General features: G+C 42.3%; 1 protein-coding gene across 5 annotated transcripts in view; it reads right to left on the bottom strand.

The window, feature by feature from the left end:
• LOC115200404 (protein patched homolog 1) overlaps positions 1-19,279 on the bottom strand; it is a 148,044-nt gene extending 128,765 nt beyond the window's left edge. For all 5 annotated transcript variants that reach the window (XM_029763456.1, XM_029763457.1, XM_029763458.1 and 2 more), the window contains exons 1-2: positions 18,736-19,279; positions 17,373-17,565 (exon numbers count right to left, since the gene is read on the bottom strand). In XM_029763456.1, coding sequence (XP_029619316.1) covers positions 17,373-17,565; positions 18,736-18,894 — 352 coding nt within the window. In that variant the 5' untranslated portion in view covers positions 18,895-19,279. The remainder of the gene's footprint in view (positions 1-17,372; positions 17,566-18,735) is intronic.
• Positions 19,280-19,826: the final 547 nt, after the last annotated feature.

Here is a 19,826-nt window from a genome sequence, read left to right as displayed (position 1 = left end):
CTGTAGAATCCAGCAATATTGCTGGTCCCATTAATTTGTTTATTTTCAAACGCTTCCGCATTAAATTATTAGGTTGTCGTGCCTTTATATTTTCAACCTAGGTAAAATGGCCTCCTGATTCTAGGTATCCCACAATCCCACATTCCAGCGGACGCCACAGTACAGTAGTGCGGCCAGGGGAGGGTTGGGAAGGGTAGAAGAGTGTAGGGCAGCGTTGGGTAGGGAGGGCAAGGTATGATAGGGTAGGAGATGGGAGGGTAGGAGAGGGTAAGGGAGGGTAGGATAGAGTAGGAGAGGGTAGGATAGGGGAGGGGAGGGTAGGATGGGGGAGGATAGTGTAGGGTAGGAGAGGGTAGAAAAGGGGAGAGTAGGGTAGGAGAGAACAGGAGAGGGTAGGATAGGAGAGGGTAGGGTGAGAAAGGGGGGGAGAGTGGAGGGTAGAACAGGAGAGAGTAGGAAAGGGGAGGATAAGGTAGGATAGGATAGAGTAGGAGAGGGTAGGATAAGAGCGAGTAGGCTAGGGTAGATTAGGAGAGAGTAGGATCGGGTAGGATAGGAGAGGGTAGGCTAGGGTAGCATATGAGATGGTAGGAGATGGTAGATAGGGTAGGTAGGAGAGGGTAGGCTAGGGTAGGATATGAGAGGGTAGTAGTTACAGCAGGTCACTGCCCCACTAGGTCAAAGTTGAAATAAACAATAAACAATCAAACAAATTAACAGTAAACATTAAACTCACAGAAGTTCCAAAATAATAATGACATTGCAAATGTCATATTATGTGCAAATAGTTCAAGTACAAAAGGGTAAAAATATAAACATAAATATGGGTTGTGTTTACAATGGTGTTTGTTCTTCACTGGTTGCCCTTTTCTTGTGGCAACAGGTCACAAATCTTGCTGCTGTGATGGCACACTGGTATTTCACCCAGTAGATATGGGAGTTTATCAACATTGGGTGTTTTCGAGTTCTTTGTGGATCTGTGTAATCTGAGGGAAATATGTGTCTCTAATATGGTCATACATTTGGCAGGAGATTAGGAAGTGCAGCTCAGTTTCCACCTCATTTTGCGGGCAGTGTGCACAGTCTTTTCTTGAGAGCCAGATCTGCATACAGTGGCCTTTCTCAATCGCAAGGCTATGCTTACTGAGTCTGTACATAGTCAAAGCTTTCCTTAAGCTTTCTTACAGCCTTCCCTGTGGCTCAGTTGGTAGAGCATGGTGTGTGCAATGCCAGGGTTGTGGGTTTGATTCCCATGGGGGGCCAGTACAAAAAAATGCATGAAATGAAATGTATGCATTCATTACTGTAAGTCGCTCTGGATAAGAGAGTCTGCTAAATGACCAAAAATGTAAAGTTTGAGTCAGTTGCAGTGGTCAGCTATTCTGTGGGGTCTGTTTGTGTTTGTGAACAGAGTCCCAGCACCAGCTTGCTTAGGGGACTCTTCTCCAGGTTCATCTCTCTGTGGGTGATGGCTTTGTTTGGGAATCGCTTCCTGTTAAGTGGTTGTAGAATTTAAGTCTCTTTTCTGGATTTTGATAATTAGCGGATATCGGCCTAATTCTGTTCTGCATGCATTATTTAGTGTTTTTCGTTGTACACAGAGGATATTTTTCCAGAATTCTGCATGCAGAGTCTCAATTTATTTTTTTTTTCTCCCATTTTGTGAATTATTGGTTGGTGAGTGGAACCCAAACCTCACAACCATAAAGGGCAATGGGTTCTATAACTGATTTAAGTACTTTTAGTCAGATCCTAATTGGTATGTTGAATTTTCGGTTCCTTTTGATGGCATAGAAGGCCTTTCTTGCCTTGTTTCTTAGCTCTTTCACAGCTTTGTAGAAGTTACCTGTGGTGCTGATGTTTAGGCCGGGGTATGGATAGTTTTTTGTTTGCTCTAGGGCAGTGGTTTCCAAACTTTTTATAGTCCCGTACCCCTTTAAACATTCAACCTCCAGCTGCGTACCCCCTCTAGCATCAGGGTCAGAGCACTCTCAAATGTTGTTTTTTTGCCATCATTGTAAGCCTGCCACACACACACACACACACACACACACACACACACACACACACACACACACTATACGATACATTTATTAAACATAAGAATGAGTGTGAGTTTTTGTCACAACCCGGCTCGTGGGAAGTGACAAAGAGCACTTATAGGAACATGGCACAAATAATAATATAATAATAATAAATAATTTTGCTCTTTATTTAGCCATCTTACCAATAAAACTTTATTTGTTCATCGAAAATTGTGAATAACTCACCACAGGTTAATGAAAAGGGTGTGCTTGAAAGGATGCACATAACTCTGTAATGTTGGGTTGTTTTGGAGAGAGTCTCAGTCTTCCACACAGTCTATGCCATGTATTTAGTATTCATGCTAGTGAGGGCCGAGAATCCACTCTCACATAAGTACATGGTTGCAAAGGGCATCAGTGTCTTAACAGCGCGATTTGCCAAGGCAGGATACTCTGAACACAGCCCAATCCAGAAATCTGGCAGTGGCTTCAATTTTCACAGAACCGCCTGTTGCAATTTCGACGAGGCTCTTTTGTTCAGATATCGGTAAGTGGATTGGGGGCAGGGCATGAAAGGGATAACAAATCCAGTTGTTTGTGTCATCCGTTTCGGGAAAGTACCTGCATAATTGCGCACCCAATTCACTCAGGTGCTTCGCTATAACACATTTGGCATTGTCCGTAAGCTTGAGTTCATTTGCACACAAAAAAATCATACAATGATGGAAAGACCTGTGTGTTGTCTTTGTTAATGCAGACAGAGAAGAGCTCCAACTTCTTAATCATAGCCTCAAATTTGTCCCGCACATTGAATATAGTTGCGGAAAGTCCCTGTAATCCCAGAATTATTCATCATTCAGGCGAGAAAAAACATCACCCAAATGTTTATGGCCCGTTGGAAAATATGTTTGAAAATGTGAAGAAATTACATATTTTTTTTTAATGTTTTTTTGTATTTTTAAAATGTGAATCACATTTTTAATTGGCGTACCCCCGACAGCATTGCGCATTCCCGTACCCTAGTTTGGGAATACCTGCTCTAAGGCAACGGTGTCCAGATGGAATTTGTATTTCTGGTCCTGGCGATTGGACATTTTTCGGAACACCATTATTTTTGTCCTCCTGAGATTGACTGTCAGGGCCCAGGTCTGGCAGAATCTGTGCAGAAGATCTAGGTGCTGCTGTAGGCCCCCCTTGGTTGGTGGCAGAAGCACCAGATCATCAGCAAACAGTAGACATTTGACTTCAGATTTTAGTAGGGTGAGGCCGGGTGCTGCAGACTGCTCTAGTGCCCTCGCCAATTCATTGATATATATGTTGAAGAGAGTGGGGCTTAAGCTGCATCCCTGTCTCACCCCACGGTCCTGTGAAAGGAATGTGTGTGTTTTTTGCCAATTTTAACCACACACTTGTTGTTTGTGAACATGGATTTTATAACCTTGTATGTTTTTCCCCTCAACACCCCTTTCCATCAATTTGTATAGCAGACCCTTATGTCAAATTGAGTAAAAGGCTTTTTTGAAATCAACAAAGCATGAGAGGACTTTGCATTTGTTTTGGTTTGTTTGTCAATTAGGATGTGCAAGGTGAATACGTGGTCTGTTGTATGGTAATATTGTAAAAAGCCAATTTGACATTTGCTCAGTACATTGTTTTTACTGAGGAAATGTACGAGTCTGCTGTTAATGATAATGCAGAGGATTTTCCCAAGGTTGCTGTCGACACATATCCCACGGTAGTTATTGGGGTCAAATTTGTCTCCACTTTGTGGATTGAAGTGATCAGTCCTTGGTTCCAAATATTGGGGAAGATGCCAGAGCTAAGGATGATGTTAAAGAGTTTAAGTATAGCCAATTGGAATGTGTTGCCTGTATAATTTATCATTTCATTGAGGATACCATCAACACCACAGGCCTTTTTGGGTTGGAGGGTTTGTATTTTGTCCTGTAGTTCATTCAATGTAATTGGAGAACACAGTGGGTTCTGGTATTCTTTAATAGTCTCTCTCTCTCTGCTGTTCCTCACACTCCCAGCCCCTCTGTCCACCAGCACTGGGAAGGAGGGGAAAGAGAGGAAAGAGGAGGAGGAGGGAGGGTGGACCACCCTGACTGTCATGGCAGGGCTGTGTGTTTACATTGCTGTGCCTCACTCTGCAATACATCTGGCATTCTGGGGAAGGAGGGGGGGAGAGGGGGAGGGGTTAGAGTAAAGAGGCCTTTTCAGCAGAGAGGAAAAGAGGTGGAGCTAAAAGAGAGAGAGAGAGAGAGGGACAGCAACACAATTAGACCCAACCAAATCATGAGAAAACGAAAAGATAATAACTTGACACAAAGGAAAGAATAAACAAAAAACAGAGCAAACTAGAATGCTATTTGGCCCTAAACAGAAAGTACACAATGGCAGAATACCTGACCACTGTGACTGACCCAAACTTAAGGTTAGCTTTGACTATGTACAGACTCAATGAGCATAGCCTTGCTATTGAGAAAGGCCGCTGTAGGAAGACCTGGCTCTCAGGAGAATACTTCCCACAAAATTAGGTGGAAACTGAGCTGCACCTCCTAACCTCCTGCCAAATGTATGACAGTATTAGAGACACATATTTCCCTCAGATTACACAGATCCACAAAGAATTTGAAAACAAACCCGATTTTGATAAACTCCCATATCTACTGGGTGAAATACCACAGTGTGCCCTCACAGCAGCAAGATTTGTGACCTGTTGCCACAAGCAAAGGGCAACCAGTGAAGAACAAACACCATTGTAAATACAACCCATATTTATGTTTATTTATTTTCCCTTTTGTACTTTAACCATTTGCACATCGTTACAATACTGTATATATACATAATATGACATTTGTAATGTCTTTATCCTTTTGGAACTTCTGTGAGTGTAATGTTTACTGTTCCTTTTTATTGTTTATTTCACTTTTGTATATGATCTACTTCATTTACTTTGGCAATGTTAACATATGTTTCCCATGCCAATAATGCCCCTTGAATTGAATTGGATTGAGAGAAGCAGGGAAGGGGAGTTTTGGAGGAGTCTCTTGTGGTCGGTCATTCGCAGGGCTCTGGTATTTTAATAGGAGCATCTGAAAGAATGCAGAATGTAAACACAGCGCTTGGAGGCATCTCAGGAGGTTGTTTGTGAATGGGAGAGCATCCATTCCTACGGCACACACACATACACGCGCACACACACTAAAGTTGTAACTTTTAAAGTGTATTTAACCTTTATTTCACCATATAAATCATTGGGAATAAACATTATTTTAAAATGTTTAATTTAAAAAACTTTTAAAGACAGAACCAAACCTCAGTGCACACTAACTCAGACAAGTCCTTCTCCAGCTCATCTGCACATTTCATAAACTAGTAAAGTTTAACACAACATGCTGGAATGTTATTCTACTGACGGCTTAATCCTGTTTGGAGTCAACTGATAAACACAAAGAAAATGGAGCCCACATTTAAATGTGTATATGTGTGTGTGTGTGGGGGGGGGGGGGAGTTTTGTTTTTTCTATCCCCGTGGGGACCTAAAATCCCCAAAAGTCCCCACAAGGATAGTAAAACAAGGAAAATTGGCCCTCTAAGGGACATTTCCTACATCCCTATTTTAAGCTTATATACTAACTAGACTGGGCACGCGCATCTGCGTGCGCATGTTAATTTTGTCCATCCACACTAGACGCGATCAGGACACGCAGGTTGAAATACCAAAACTAACTCTGAACCAACTATATTAATTTGGGGACAGGTCGAAAAGCATTAAATATTCATGCCAATTTAGCTAGCTAGCTTGCTGTTGCTAGCTAATTTGTCCTGGGATATAAACACTGGGTTGTTATTTTACCTGAAATGCACAAGGTCCTCTACTCCGACAATTAATCCACAGATAAAAGGGTAAACTGAGTTAGTTTCTAGTAATCTGTCTTCAGGCGTCTTCTTCTTCTTTGGACTTTATATGGCAGTTGGCAACCAACTACACGGTGCATTACCACCACCAACTGGACTGGAGTGTGGACCTCAGTTCATCTTTCAATCGTGGATATATGCTCCTAAACACCAATGAGGAGATGGGAGAGGCGAGACTTGCAGCGCCTCTATCTTAGTTCTATTTTATTTTATTCTATTTCATCTTAGCGCCTGGCTACGCAGACGCTCATTGACGTGCGCGAGCAGTTTGGATGCAATGATTGAATAACATGTATGTGTACATTTATTTTTCTACGCTCGCGCACGTTATGCGAGCAGTGTGGTCAGCATGTTAGGGGATAGATTTAGGGTTAGAATTAGAATTAGGGTTAGTGTTTAGGGTTATGAGTTAGATTCATGGTTTGGGATACGGGTCAAGGTTAGTGTTAAGGGTTAGGTTTAGGGTTAGGGAAAATAGGATTTTGAATGGAAATAAATTTTAGCTCCCCACGCGGATAGAAGATCATAACGTGTGTGCGCGTGTGTGTGCGCGCGTGCACATGCAGTGCAATGCGTGTGTTGCCGTGCAATTAGGCTACAATCATGTGTGTTTGTGCCCGCACTTGTGCATGTTTGATTGCTTGTGCCTGCAAAATGAGAGAGGCGGGAGTGAGCGGGAGAAGTCTTTGAGAGAAGGAGAGGAAGAGGATAGGATTGCAGAGAGAGGTTAACAGAAATAGCCTGTCATGCCAGTTCCATTCAACTAGCTCCTAACTCACTCAGAAGCAAAACAGAAGGGACTGTGTGTGTGTGTGTGTGTGTGTGTGTGTGTGTGTGTGTGTGTGTGTGTGTGTGTGTGTGTGTGTGTGTGTGTGTGTGTGTGTGTGTGTGTTCCTATATACATCAAAAGGAGGATAATTCAATCAGGAACACCATCACCACAATCCTGTGAGAAGAAGCCATGAGTCTCTCTTCTCTTTCTATTTCCCTTCTTCTATCTTCTCCCTCTTCCCCCTCCTCTCTATCTCCCTCCTCCTCTCTTCTCTCTCTTCTCTCTCTTCACTCTCTCAACCGCTTCCTATTCCCTCTCTCTCTTTCTCTCCCTCCCTCCTCTCTCTCTCCCTCCTCCTCCCCCGTCCACATGAACGTTTGACAAGGCCCTTTCCAGTCACTTTACCCCTACCTACACATACATATTACCACAAGTACCTCAAATAATCTGTACCCTCGCACACTGACTCAGCACCGGTACCCCCTGAATAAAGCCTTGTTTTTGTTATTGTGTTACTTTTTTTACTTTCGTTTATTTAGTAAACATTTTCTTAATTCTTATTTTCTTAAAATTACATTAATGGTTGAAGGCTTGTAAGTAAGCATTTCACGGTAAGGTCTACACCTGTTGTATTCGGCGCATGTGACAAATAAAATGTGATTTGATTTGATAGTCACCCAGCATTACAGTACCCTGCCTAAACAAGCAGCACAACAACAAGCTAACCAACTGAACTGCATCCCACTGCTATGGGAGGAAACACCACTGCTTGTCTACATGACATTATTTGTTGACGAATTCGTCGTCATAAGAGCAACGGTGCATCACAACAGCACGCAAACATTTCTCTGTACGTCCAGTCATGTTGCTGCACAGCCAAGGCATGGTAACTTTTCCAAAGAACACACACACACACACCAAATAGGACAACCTGCTGTGAAAAGCCAAGCTGATCCATAAGACTCCCCAGCAATAGATGGGAGAGACTATGCTGATAAACATTGATAGATGAGAAATATAACTCTGATTAAATCTGACTGCCCTCTGCTGGAGGGATGGGAGTCAAATGAGACACATTCACTGTATGGACACACACACACACACACGTGCACAGACATAACACGCACGGACACAGTGACAAATACACACAGACGTGCACAACACTCCTATTACATTCTCAAACTCTCAGCAGAGACTCCATCTCTCTCTCCATGATCATGCTGTTTAATCAGCTTCTTGATATGCCACACCTGTCAGGTGGATGGATTATCTTGGCAAATGATACATGCTCACTTACAGGGATGTAAGCAAATTTGTGCACAACATTTGAGAGAAATAAGCTTTTTGTTGGATGTAAAATGTCTGGGATTTTCTATTTCAGCTCATGAAACATGGGACCAACACTTTACATGTTGAGTTTATATTTTTGTTAGTGTGTGTGTCTATACACAGTTGAAGTCGAAGTTCACATACACTTAGGTTGGAGTCATTAAAACTCCAACCTAACTCCACAAATTTCTTGTTAACAAACTATAGTTTTGGTTAGGACATCTACTTTGTGCATGACAAGTCATTTTCCAACAATTGTTTACAGACAGATTATTTCACTTACAATTCACTGTATCACAATTCCAGTGGGGCAGAAGTTTACATACACTAAGTTGACTGTGCCTTTAAACAGCTTGGACAATTCCAGAAAATGATGTCATGGCTTTAGAAGCTTCTGATAGACTAATAGACATCATTTGAGTCAATTGGAAGTGTACCTGTGGATGTATTTCAAGGCCTACCTTCAAACTAGGTGCCTCTTTGCTTGACATCATGGAAAAATCAAAAGAAATCAGCAAAGACCTCAGAAAATAAATTGTAGACCTCATCAAATCTGGTTCATCCTTAGGAGCAATTTCCAAACACCTGAAGGTACGACGTTCATCTGTACAAACAATAGTACGCAAATACAAACACCACGGGACCATGCAGCCGTCATACCACTCAGGAAGGAGACGCATTCTGTCTCCTAGAGTTGAACGTACTTTGGTGCAAAAACTGCAAATCAGAACAACAGCAAAGGACCTTGTGAAGATGCTGGAGGAAACAAAACTATCTATATCCACAGTAAAACGAGTCCTATATCGACATAACCTGAAAGGCCGCTCAGCAAGGAAGAAGCCACTGCTCCAAAACCGCAATAAAAAAAAGCCAGACTACAGTTTGCAACTGCACATGGGGACAAAGATCTTACATTTCGGAGAAATGTCCTCTGGTCTGATGAAACAAAAATAGAACTGGCCATAATGACCATCGTTATGTTTGGAGGAAAAAGGGGGATGCTTGCAAGCCGAAGAACACCATCCCAACCGTGAAGCACGGGGAAGGCAGCATCATGTTGTGGGGGTGCTTTGCTGCAGGAGGGACTGGTGCACTTCACAAAATAGATGGCATCATGAGGTAGAAAAATGATGTGGATATATTGAAGCAACATCTCAAGACATCAGTCAGGAAGTTAAAGCTTGTTCACAAATGGGTCTTCCAAATGGACAATGACCCAAAGCATACTTCCAAAGTTGTGGCATAATGGCTTAAGGACAACAAAGTCAAGGTATTGGAATGGCCATCACAAAACCCTGACCTCAATCCTATAGAAAATTTGTGGGCAGGACTGAAAAAGTGTGTGTGAGCAAGGAGGCCTACAAACTTGACTCAGTTACATCAGCTCTGTCAGGAGGAATGGGCCAAAATTCACACAACTTATTGTGGGAAGCTTGTGGAAGGCTACCCGAAACGTTTGACCCAAGTTAAACAATTTAAAGGCAATGCTACCAAATCTTAATTGAGAGTATGTAAACTTCGGACCCCTGGGAATTTGATTAAAGAAATAAAAGCTGAAATAAATCATTCTCTCTGCTCTTATTCTGACATTTCATATTCTTAAAATAAAGTGGTGATCTTAACTGACCGAAGACGGGGAATTTTGACTAGGATTAAATGTCAGGAATTGTGAAAAACTGAGTGCTCAGTTGTGCAACAGGGCCTCCCACTCCTCTTTCTATTCTGGTTAGAGCCAGTTTGCACTGTTCTGTGAAGGGAGTAGTACACAGCATTGTACGAGATCTTCAGTTTCTTGGCAATTTCTCATATGGACTACCCTTCATTTCTCAGAACAAGAATAGACATGAGTTTCAGAATAAAGTTCTTTGTTTCTGGCCATTTTGAGCCTGTATTCGAACCCACAAATGCTGATGCTCCAGATACTCAACTAGTCTAAAGAAGGCCAGTTTTATTGCTTCTTTAATCAGAACAACAGTTTAACTGTGCTAAAATAATTTCAAAAGGGTTTTCTAATGATCAACTTGCTTTTTAAAATCATAAACTTGGATTAGCTAACACTCTTGTGCCATAACACAAGAGTGGTGGTTGCTGATAATGGGCCTCTGTACATCTATGTAGATATTCCATTCAAAATCAGACGTTTCCTGCTACAATAGTCATTTACAACATTAACAATGTCTACACGGTATTTCTGATCACATTAATGTTATTTTAATGGACAATAATTGTGCTTTTCTTTCAAAAACAAGGACATTTCTAAGTGACTCCAAACTTTTGAAAGGAAGTGTATATATTTATACACTTCCTTTCAAGGAAATGTATAAAGGAAGTGTATATATTTATTTAAAGGAAGTGTATATAAGTATATTTTAAGGAACTCAGTTCAGCTTTAAACTTACTCTTGAAAGTTGTAATAGTAGAATGCACAAGGTGCCATTTAGAAATTGGGTAGTGCATCATCAGTTCCTCTTGTCATTGTAATGAACACCAGGGGAGACAGAGAGCTGGTTTCAAGCGCAGGGCGCAGCAGGTGTTTATTGGGACCACAGGAGGAGGTAGGTAGCTGGGTCCAGGGACAGGCAGAAGTTCATACACAGGGGGTCCAAAAGGGCAACAGTACAGGCAGGGAAAAGGCTAATAAAATAGTCCGGGAGATCACGCAAGAGGTTGATGACAGGAAATATGATAGGCAAAAGTACAGGCAGGGAATAGGCAAAAAGGCATTGTTAGTGAGGATGGCCAAAAACTACAATACACAGGAGGTCTAATATGGAAATAAATAGAGCTCCGACTAGAATGTGGACAAAAATAAACAATACCTCACAATGAGGGGGTGCAATGAACTGAACTAAATAGTGTGTGTAAATGACATACAGGTGTGTGAACAGGTGATCAGAATTCAGGTGATTGGGATCTGGAGAGTGAGCTGCGTTCAGGGGATCTATGTGTTTGAGAGTGTGAGTTGGAGGCAGACATTAGTCATGTTTGTCATTGCATACATAAGAGAGCCTATGTCAGCAAACTTTTTATTTTATTTGTTTTTTTAGCCCATATATATTGTTGTCATTTTTTTGTTACTCAAATATCACATGAATACACATTAGACATGACAAAATGTATAGATTTGCAAGAAAACTATGTTTAAAACTGCAACATTTTCTTTGCACCCCATGACAAAATGTGTAAAATTGCAGGAAATAAGCTTTAAACCTGCTAAATTCTCTCCGCCAACAAGAGGGGTGTGAACAGCTTGTGTCATGAACAGTGCTTGTGCCCATAGAAATAGGCATGGCAGGCATGCAGGATGCTCCCCAAAGCTGGAAGGGGTTTGGGAAGCCCTGCTCTACACTACCTAGCCCTAGCTTCATCCCAACCCCCTTCCCCTACACTCTTAGAAAAAAAGCTGCTATCTGGAACCTAAAACGGTTATTTGGCTTACTGGTTCCAGGTAGAACCCTTTTGGTTCCAGGTAGAAGCATTTTGGGTTCCATGTAGAACCCTTTCCACAGAGGGTTCTACATGGAACCCAAAAAGGTTCTACGCTGAACCAAAAAGGGTTTAACCTGGAACCAAAAAACGTTATCCTATGGGGACAGTCGAAGAACCCTTTTGGAGTCCTTTTTTCTAAGAGTGTAGGTCTAGTTGCAGCCCTAACTCCATCAGTCTACACTCTGGGCACAGCCCTATCCCCAGCTCCAGTTTCAGTCCCATAACACACCAACGTCCTCAGCCCCAACACACAATTCCTTTCCCAATTCAGCCCAAAAAAAACAGCCCTGACCCTACACCACAGCCCCTAACCATAGCTCCAAACTCCAGCCCCTAAACTCCAGCCATTCTCAGAACGCAGCTCCATCGAGGGAGGGGCCGCTTTACAAGAAGGCCAATGTTGACACCACATTGCCCCTAACCATAGCCCAATACCAAAGCCTTTCTCCTGTCCCTACCCCCCAGGTCAATACCATAGCTCCTATAGCTTTAGTCCAATTCCTCTTCCAATGTCAAAGCCCAGCTCCATATACCCCAGCCCTTTCCTCTCTTCTCTTCTCAGAGAGAGCTAGTCAGGGGCACCCTATGTTTACGCCATACTGTTTTAATTAGACTCAGCCGGTGCTGGTATTTTCTTAACAATTTGGCCTGTGTTTGTGTTAATCCAGAATGACCAGGGTGTCTCCACTTTCAAACCATGAAGAAGGCCAGGGTGTTTTCTTCCTTTTCTTTTCTACTCAGACACATCTCTGCTAGAGGGAAATTTGTCATATCAGATTAAGAAAATCACTATGGGTTTGGTTATATTAAAACGCTGCTGATCCTTCTGAATGGCAGTGAGATAAAAGTGTTCTGGCAGCCATATTGGAAGAAGAGGAGTAGAGAAAAAGAGAACACACCACAACACTACAACTTCCTGTTCAGGCAGGTCACTTCATGTCCCTGGTCTCATCAATGTAAACACAGCTTGAATTACCTCTATTACGTATAAGGTCAGCTCCCTCAATATTAATTTGATCTATAAACACATTTATCTATGCATTTTCTGCCAAGTCAAGAGATCAACCTGTTTGTCACAAAGAGCACCTGTCACGCCCTGGCCATAGAGAGGGTTTTATTCTCTATTTTGGTTAGGCCAGGGTGTGACTAGGGTGGGCATTCTATGTCCTTTTTTCTATATTTGTATTTCTTTGTTTTGGCCTGGTATGGCTCTCAATCAGGGACAGCTGTACACCGTTGTCGCTGATTGGGAGCCATACTTAAGCAGCCTGTTTTCCTTTGGGTTTTGTGGGTGGATTATTTCTGTTTAGTAATTCTTACCTGACAGAACTGTTTGGCTGTCGGTTTCTGTTTCTTTGTTTTCAGTGTTTAGATCAAATAAATTAATGATGAGCACTAACAACGCTGCGCCTTGGTCTACTCCATCTGATGGCCGTTACAGCACCAAAGATGGAAAAAAGAGCACCAAATATTTGTGTTGCTTATGCCTGTTGGATGACACAGCCACATCATTCTACTATTTCTATTTTTAACATTTTGATTCAACTGTCCATCCCTCAATATGACTGAAACACAACGTCCTGTGTCTAAGTGAGGGTGTAGTCTAAGTGTTAATGGATACTGGGGAAATTATTTTGTGAAGAAAGTAAACCCTAACCAAGGCTGATGAATGTGATTCTCTTTGAATAAGAAGAGCTGCAGTAATAAACTACTGACCTAGCAGGATGAACCATAAACATAGCAGGTGTTGAAATACAGCATGAGATCACCCATGCAACTCCACTCAATTCCAATGAGAGATATGCTATGGTGTGTGTGTGTCCTAATGGCCAGAGCTCCCAGGAGGGGTCATGGAGAGGTCGCATGAAGAGGAACGGGTCCAAATGAAAGATAAACAGACACCCTCTCTCCTCCTCCCCTCTTTTCATACCTTCCTTTCTCTTCCCATCTCTTCTCCTCTCCTGTCTCCTCCTCCCCTCTTTTCATACCTTCCTTTCTCTTCCCATCTCTTCTCCTCTCCCGTCTCCTCCTCCCCTCTTTTCATACCTTCCTTTCTCTTTCCATCTCTTCTCCTCTCCCGTCTCCTCCTCTGCTCTTTTCCTCTCATACCATTTCCTCCCTTCCTTTCTACCTCTTCTCCCCTCTTCACATTGACGTTGGGCAACAGTTCCCCCTGTGCTGAGCCGAGCCTAGAGCAGCCCTCCACTGTCCAGACAGTACTAATCTATCCCTCAGCTGTGCAGTCTAATCTAAACAAACACATATCTCCCAACTAGCATCTGGAAACCCTCAGTCCCTGACCTGGGAAAAGTGTGTGTGTGCGCGCGCATATGCGTGTATGTGTGTGTGTTCTCATGCACTAGTGTGTGTTCTCATGCACTAGTGTGTGCACATGCAAACCTCAGCCATCAGTCATCACAGTACACTTGGCTAAACTATTTACAGTAGATGACCCTGGGTTCTAACACCTTGACACAACAAAACAATAACAGAATGTAGGGAAATAGTAACGGTTGAAAAGCATGTGCTGTAGTGGACGTGTAGATGTGTAGTTGACCATCTGCCAGCAAGACTCAGCTGACAGGCTTGTGTGTGAAGTACCATGGAGCTGTGCAACATTAGGATAGGTCCAGGAAAGAAGAAACCACTTTATGTAGCTGTGCTTTATTAACACTCCCTTACTGTAACTAAATCAGCTAAGTTCACAGTAAACTAGGCTTGGGCTGTACACCATATATACCATGTACCAGGGTATTTGGAAATGGCCACAGGATGGTTTTTCAATACTGTCAATACCATTGAAACTATTTATTTTGAAGATTTTCAAAAAATATACAGTACCAGTCAAAAGTTTGGACACACCTATTCATTCAAGGGTTTTTCTTTATTTTGACTATTTTCTACATTGTTGAATAACAGTGAAGACATCAAAACTATGAAATAACACAATCATGTAGTAATCAAAAAAGTGATAAAAAAATCTAAATATATTTTATATTTGAGATTCTTCAAAGTAGCCAACCTTTGCCTTGATGACAGCTTTTCACTCTTGGCATTCTCTGAACCAGCTTCACCTGGAATGTTTTTCCAAGTCTTGAAGGAGTTCCCACATATGCTGAGCACTTGTTAGCTGCTGTTCCTTCACTCTGCGGTCTAACACATCCCAAACCATCTCAACTGGGTTGAGGTCGGGTGATTGTGGAGGCCAGGTCATCTGATGCAGCACTCCATCACTCTCCTTATTGGTCAAATAGCCCTTACACAGCCTGGAGGTGTGTTGGGTCATTGTCCTGTTGAAAAACAAATCAACTTAGTCCCACTTAGTCCCACTAAGTGCAAACCAGATGGGATGGCGTATCACTGCAGAGTGTTGTGGTAGCCATGCTGGTTAAGTGTGCCTTGAATTCTAAATAACCGACATTGTCACCAGCAAAGCACCCCCACACCATCACACCTCCTCCTCCATGCTTCACGGTGCGAACCACATATGGAGATCACCCATTCACATATTCTGCGTCTCACAAAGACATGGCGGTTGGAACCAAAAATCTCAAATTTGGACTCAGACCAAAGGACAGATTTCCACCGGTCTAATGTCTATTGCTCGTGTTTCTTGGCCCAAGAAACACAGTGTCCTTTAGTAGTGGTTGGTGTCTTTTAGTAGTGGTTTCTTTCAGCAATTCGACCATGAAGGCCTGATTCACGCAGTATCCTCTGAACAGTTGATGTTGAGATGTGTCTGTTACTTGAACTCTGTGAAGCATTTATATGGGCTGCAATTTCTGAGGCTGGTAACTCTAATGAACTTATCCTCTGCAGCAGAGGTAACTCTGGGACTTCCTTTCCTCATGAGAGCCAGTTTCATCATAGCGCTTGATGGTTTTTACGACTGCACTTTAAGAAACTTTCAAAGTTCTTTAAATTGTACTTATTGACTGACCTTCAAGTATTAAAGTAATGATTATCTTTGCTTATTTGAACTGTTCTTGCCATAATATGGACTTGGTCTTTTGTATACCAGCCCTACCTTGTCACAACACAACTGATTGGCTCAAACGAATTAAGGAGGAAAGAAATTCCACAAATTAACTTTAACAAGGCACACCTGTTAATTCAAATGCATTCCAGGTGACTACCTCATGAAGCTGGTTGAGAGAATGCCATGAGTGTGCAAAGCTGTCATCAAGGCAAAGGGTGGCTGCTTTGAAGAATCTCATATATAAAATATATTTTGATTTGTTTAACACTTTTTTGGTTACAACATGATACCATATGTGTTATTTCATAGTTTTGATGTCTTTGCTATTATTGTACAATGTAGAAAATAATCAAAATAAAGGTAAAAACCCTTGAATGAGTAGGTATGTCCAAGCTTTTGACTGGTACTGTATAACTTTATGAGCTGGATTTCCTGTCTTTGCGATTCGTTTATGATCGTTAGCATATTTAGCTAGCAGCCTCCACAGAAATTCGCTATTACTTGTGCAAAATTTGTTAGCATTCCCAAAGGGCTTTTTAGATTTGTTTTGCAGCCCCCTTGTGTACTAAAATCGGTAATACCGTAAATCCCGGGATGAGAGAAGGAAGGTATCTGGATTCCTCCCAACCCTAAGAGTAGCCATTGGATAGTTAGCAAAGGAAAAAGATTTGGACATTGACATTAAAGGAATTAATTAGACAATATGTTGTTGATAAAATCCACATGCTTTGAAATAATATTGCATATTATTACACAGTAATAAATGATTACTATTTAAAATAACTGTATCTAGTAGGCTATAATATACTTTAGTCTTGACACACAACTTAAGGTTTAGTCTATAGCTTATGTCCGAATGGCACCAGAAAAGGGTGACTTTGAGAGCTTGAGTGACCCTCAGTAGCGAACTGGCTTGCATCAGCCTACAGGAGGGAGAAATCTGTAAAAAAATATCTGCTGGGATGATTGTTCACATGTCGCTATAGTAGCCTAATGAGCATAGGCTGAGCCTAAAGATACTTCAGAAATATATTATGTAAACAACCATGGCCTAATGGCAATAACGTTTCAATCATAAATCCAAATTATGATCTCTTTCAAACTGCTCACATTTCAAAAGTGAGTGAATTGATGACCCATACGTGACTCAAATGTAGGCTACCACCGTCCTAAACTACTGGAATGCAGATCAAAGGAAGAAAAAACCTTTCCCCAAAATCACCACCCATACTCAAAGTCCCCTTTCAAACAAAAATACACTTATTCTACATAACGGATTTCGTAAACGAATAGCATAACCCTGAGTTTCAGATGGGCTACTTTTGTACACATGCGTTTCTGTCCGCACTCCGCTTTCAGCCAGAGACAAATCTTTCTTGGAAAGTTGAGAGCTGTCCAAAACGGGACCACACACAGTCTCCGAGCTGTGCGCGGATCACATTCAACTGCTGGGGGCAGGCAGACACACACACACACACACACTCACACACACACTCACAAAATGGCGGCTTTGACAAAATTTCCTCTCTCCAAAACATCTCATGAATTTTATAACAATTTTCCTTTTAAATGTTGAAAAATGTTGAAATACTCTGTGCTCTTTCTTTGCGCATCTACACTCAACAACAATGTATCCAAAGCAACAAAAACCATAACATGAAACGAAATACAAATATTTTCAAATTTAGACTTGGCCCCTTGCCAAACTGCTATACAATAAACAACGTCCGCTCGTTTGGAAGAGCCCTCATCCCTCTCCACCCCACCCAATCCTTCCCAGACATGAGCTTATTCTCAACAGGAAAGACAAACGACTCAACATGAAAAAGGACCAAAATGATAAAACATTTTCTTACCTTCTACCCAGAGTTTCTCCACGTCGGTTTCCAGATTAGCTGCCCGTAAACCAACAGCGAAAGCTCCGAATACCAAGAGGCCCACAACCAAAAACTTTCCACAGTTCTTTTGTATGTTACAGCCCAACTTAAACAAGAGTCTCTGAAACTTCGCTCTCAGCCACAGCGGTGCTTTTCTTCCAGTCGCATTCCCCTGCGACAAGAGAAATCCCGCATATTACTCCCTAAACAAGTGCTGGGAGCATCAAATATGTATAATTGTTGATCAATTGAATGTAGTGTTATGTGGAGAGGACATCATGGTTATCATATAATAAACTACATGTTAATAAATGTGTTGTTACATTGGTATGGTAAGTACAATTAGCATGCCAGTTGTTCTAGATCCATACTTGATTGGGGGCCTGATGGGAATATGTTAACGTGGGCTATCCTGTACATCTGCAGTGTGTTCAATATGGTACATCAATGTTTACTGTTCCGAATAAGAACCTCGGAGTAGTCCTGTTATTCTGGCCAAAAAAGGCAGTGGTTGGACCTCCTACGTGGAGGAAGGAAAGAGATAGTTCACGAGCCAACGACGGAAGCACCGGTTTTGGACGACAGGACCGTTACTTTGTCCGTTACTTTGTTGTTTTTACCACACATACACCGGCAAGAGTGGAAAGCGCAGCATGGCTTGCGGTCAGTCAGTGACAAATTGTAGCACAGCGCAAGCCGTGTTGCAATACATTGTATCGGATGATGCTATTAATCCCCCAAAAGGTTCACGTGAGTTTTTACGCTACCGCAAAATCACACACCACACAATTCCATTCCCGTAGAGCTGCGTGTGTGATCTGCGTTGGGGAGTGGAGTAGCCATCACCGAGGGAGTTAGGCTACGACAATATTTGTGAACGGAAGAGGGTAGCCACATGGATTAGAGAAGGGAACAGCGAACGACCCCCCAGTAAAGATAACATGGTGCAGACGCATGGACAGTTAAAATCGTGTTCGATCAGTGCGAAAACACATAGGTCTAAACTGTTATGTACATTGTAATTGTGCAAAAGTAGTGAATAGCCCTCACTGTGTAGCCTAGTTGCGCGACCGTTATTTAAACATTGTAGCCTAATGTAGCCTATTTAATATGTGTAGCCTATATTCCAAACATGGATCAGAAATAGTCTAAACGCGAGAAAAGTGAATTATAATTGAATAGCAAATCACAACATAGATTACACGGCATCGCGCAACACCCCAGCCCCTCTCCCCTGCCCGTCTTCTATCCCGTTACCTAGCGAATTGACAATGTTGGCCAGTTTCATTATAGTAGAACCATACCCATATCATTTCACTCAAACATGTCAAATAATAAGCACCTCGGATATTTGCTGCAAGGCGAAAGCTGCATCGCAGTAACTTGGCCGCTGCAAATACTCCAAATCAGGCGCTGTTGAGCGATAGTTCCTCCGCGTTATCCTCGGCCGATCGGGGTCCCTGTTTTCCTGCTCAGAGGAGGCATTAGCAGCCGAGGCCATGTTGCGGAGACTTCGCGCTGGTTCTGCTTTTCCACGTTATAATAGTTCCTCGAAAGCGTGTGGTAATGTCCCAAGGCAACACAGTTTCACTCTCGGTGACCTCACACCCGTAAAGTACTTCATACTGCTGTTGGACACGGCGAGTCAAAGTCTGCGCCTTCCATCCCAACATTTCGTGATCCAGAGGTCTCCAGCGCTTTGCACATTCAACGTTTCTCTTCAAAAAAGGTATTTATCTTAAACGGCAAAGTGGAAAAAGCCATTCCCATCTAGAAAACGGAGGCTTGGGACGTTCGATGGTCGTAGCATTCTGTGTGTTCTATGTGGTCTTCCCTTGGGCCGCGAGACACCGCGAACTGAGATTCAACAGAGGAGAAAAAAGACCTCTCTCCATTTGGAAACAGAGGAGGAGGGGTAAAAGCGAAAATAATCGAAATCCCGCCTTTAGGGCTGTCAGATGGCCGGATTTTCTCGGATCTGATTGGTTCCAGAAGGGCAAAAATTACTCAGCAAACACGACTATTATTAGCTGCTTAGCAACAGCTCACTAAAGTAGAGCGACCACCCAAGTCGACAACCCTCGTGTGTTGTCTCAAACTTCAGGGGAGCATTTCAGAAAGCCAGCCCTCTTGTGCGTTTGCGCGCAACCAAGACTGGAGTTTGGTTTTTCACAAGGAACTGCATTTCTTGAAGCAGCATTTCTTGAAGAAAACACACTTCGTCGTTTCGATGGAGGGGACTCGAGGAATGTCAGAACTGTAGTTTTTAATTTAGTTTTATTTTACCAACAGGGCCTGATCTGGTGATAGATAGCTTGGCCTCAAATTACAGTGTTTCTGGGGGAGGTCCCAAATAGCATTTTGTCACAATGTTCTAATGACAGTAAAGTGGATAACAGACATCATAACAGGGTCAAAATTACAACCCTTCAT

The sequence above is a fragment of the Salmo trutta genome, chromosome 9, assembly GCF_901001165.1.
Source record: "Salmo trutta chromosome 9, fSalTru1.1, whole genome shotgun sequence".
NCBI classification, from domain to species: Eukaryota; Metazoa; Chordata; class Actinopteri; order Salmoniformes; family Salmonidae; genus Salmo; species Salmo trutta.
This window is presented reverse-complemented; position numbering and strand designations above follow the sequence as displayed.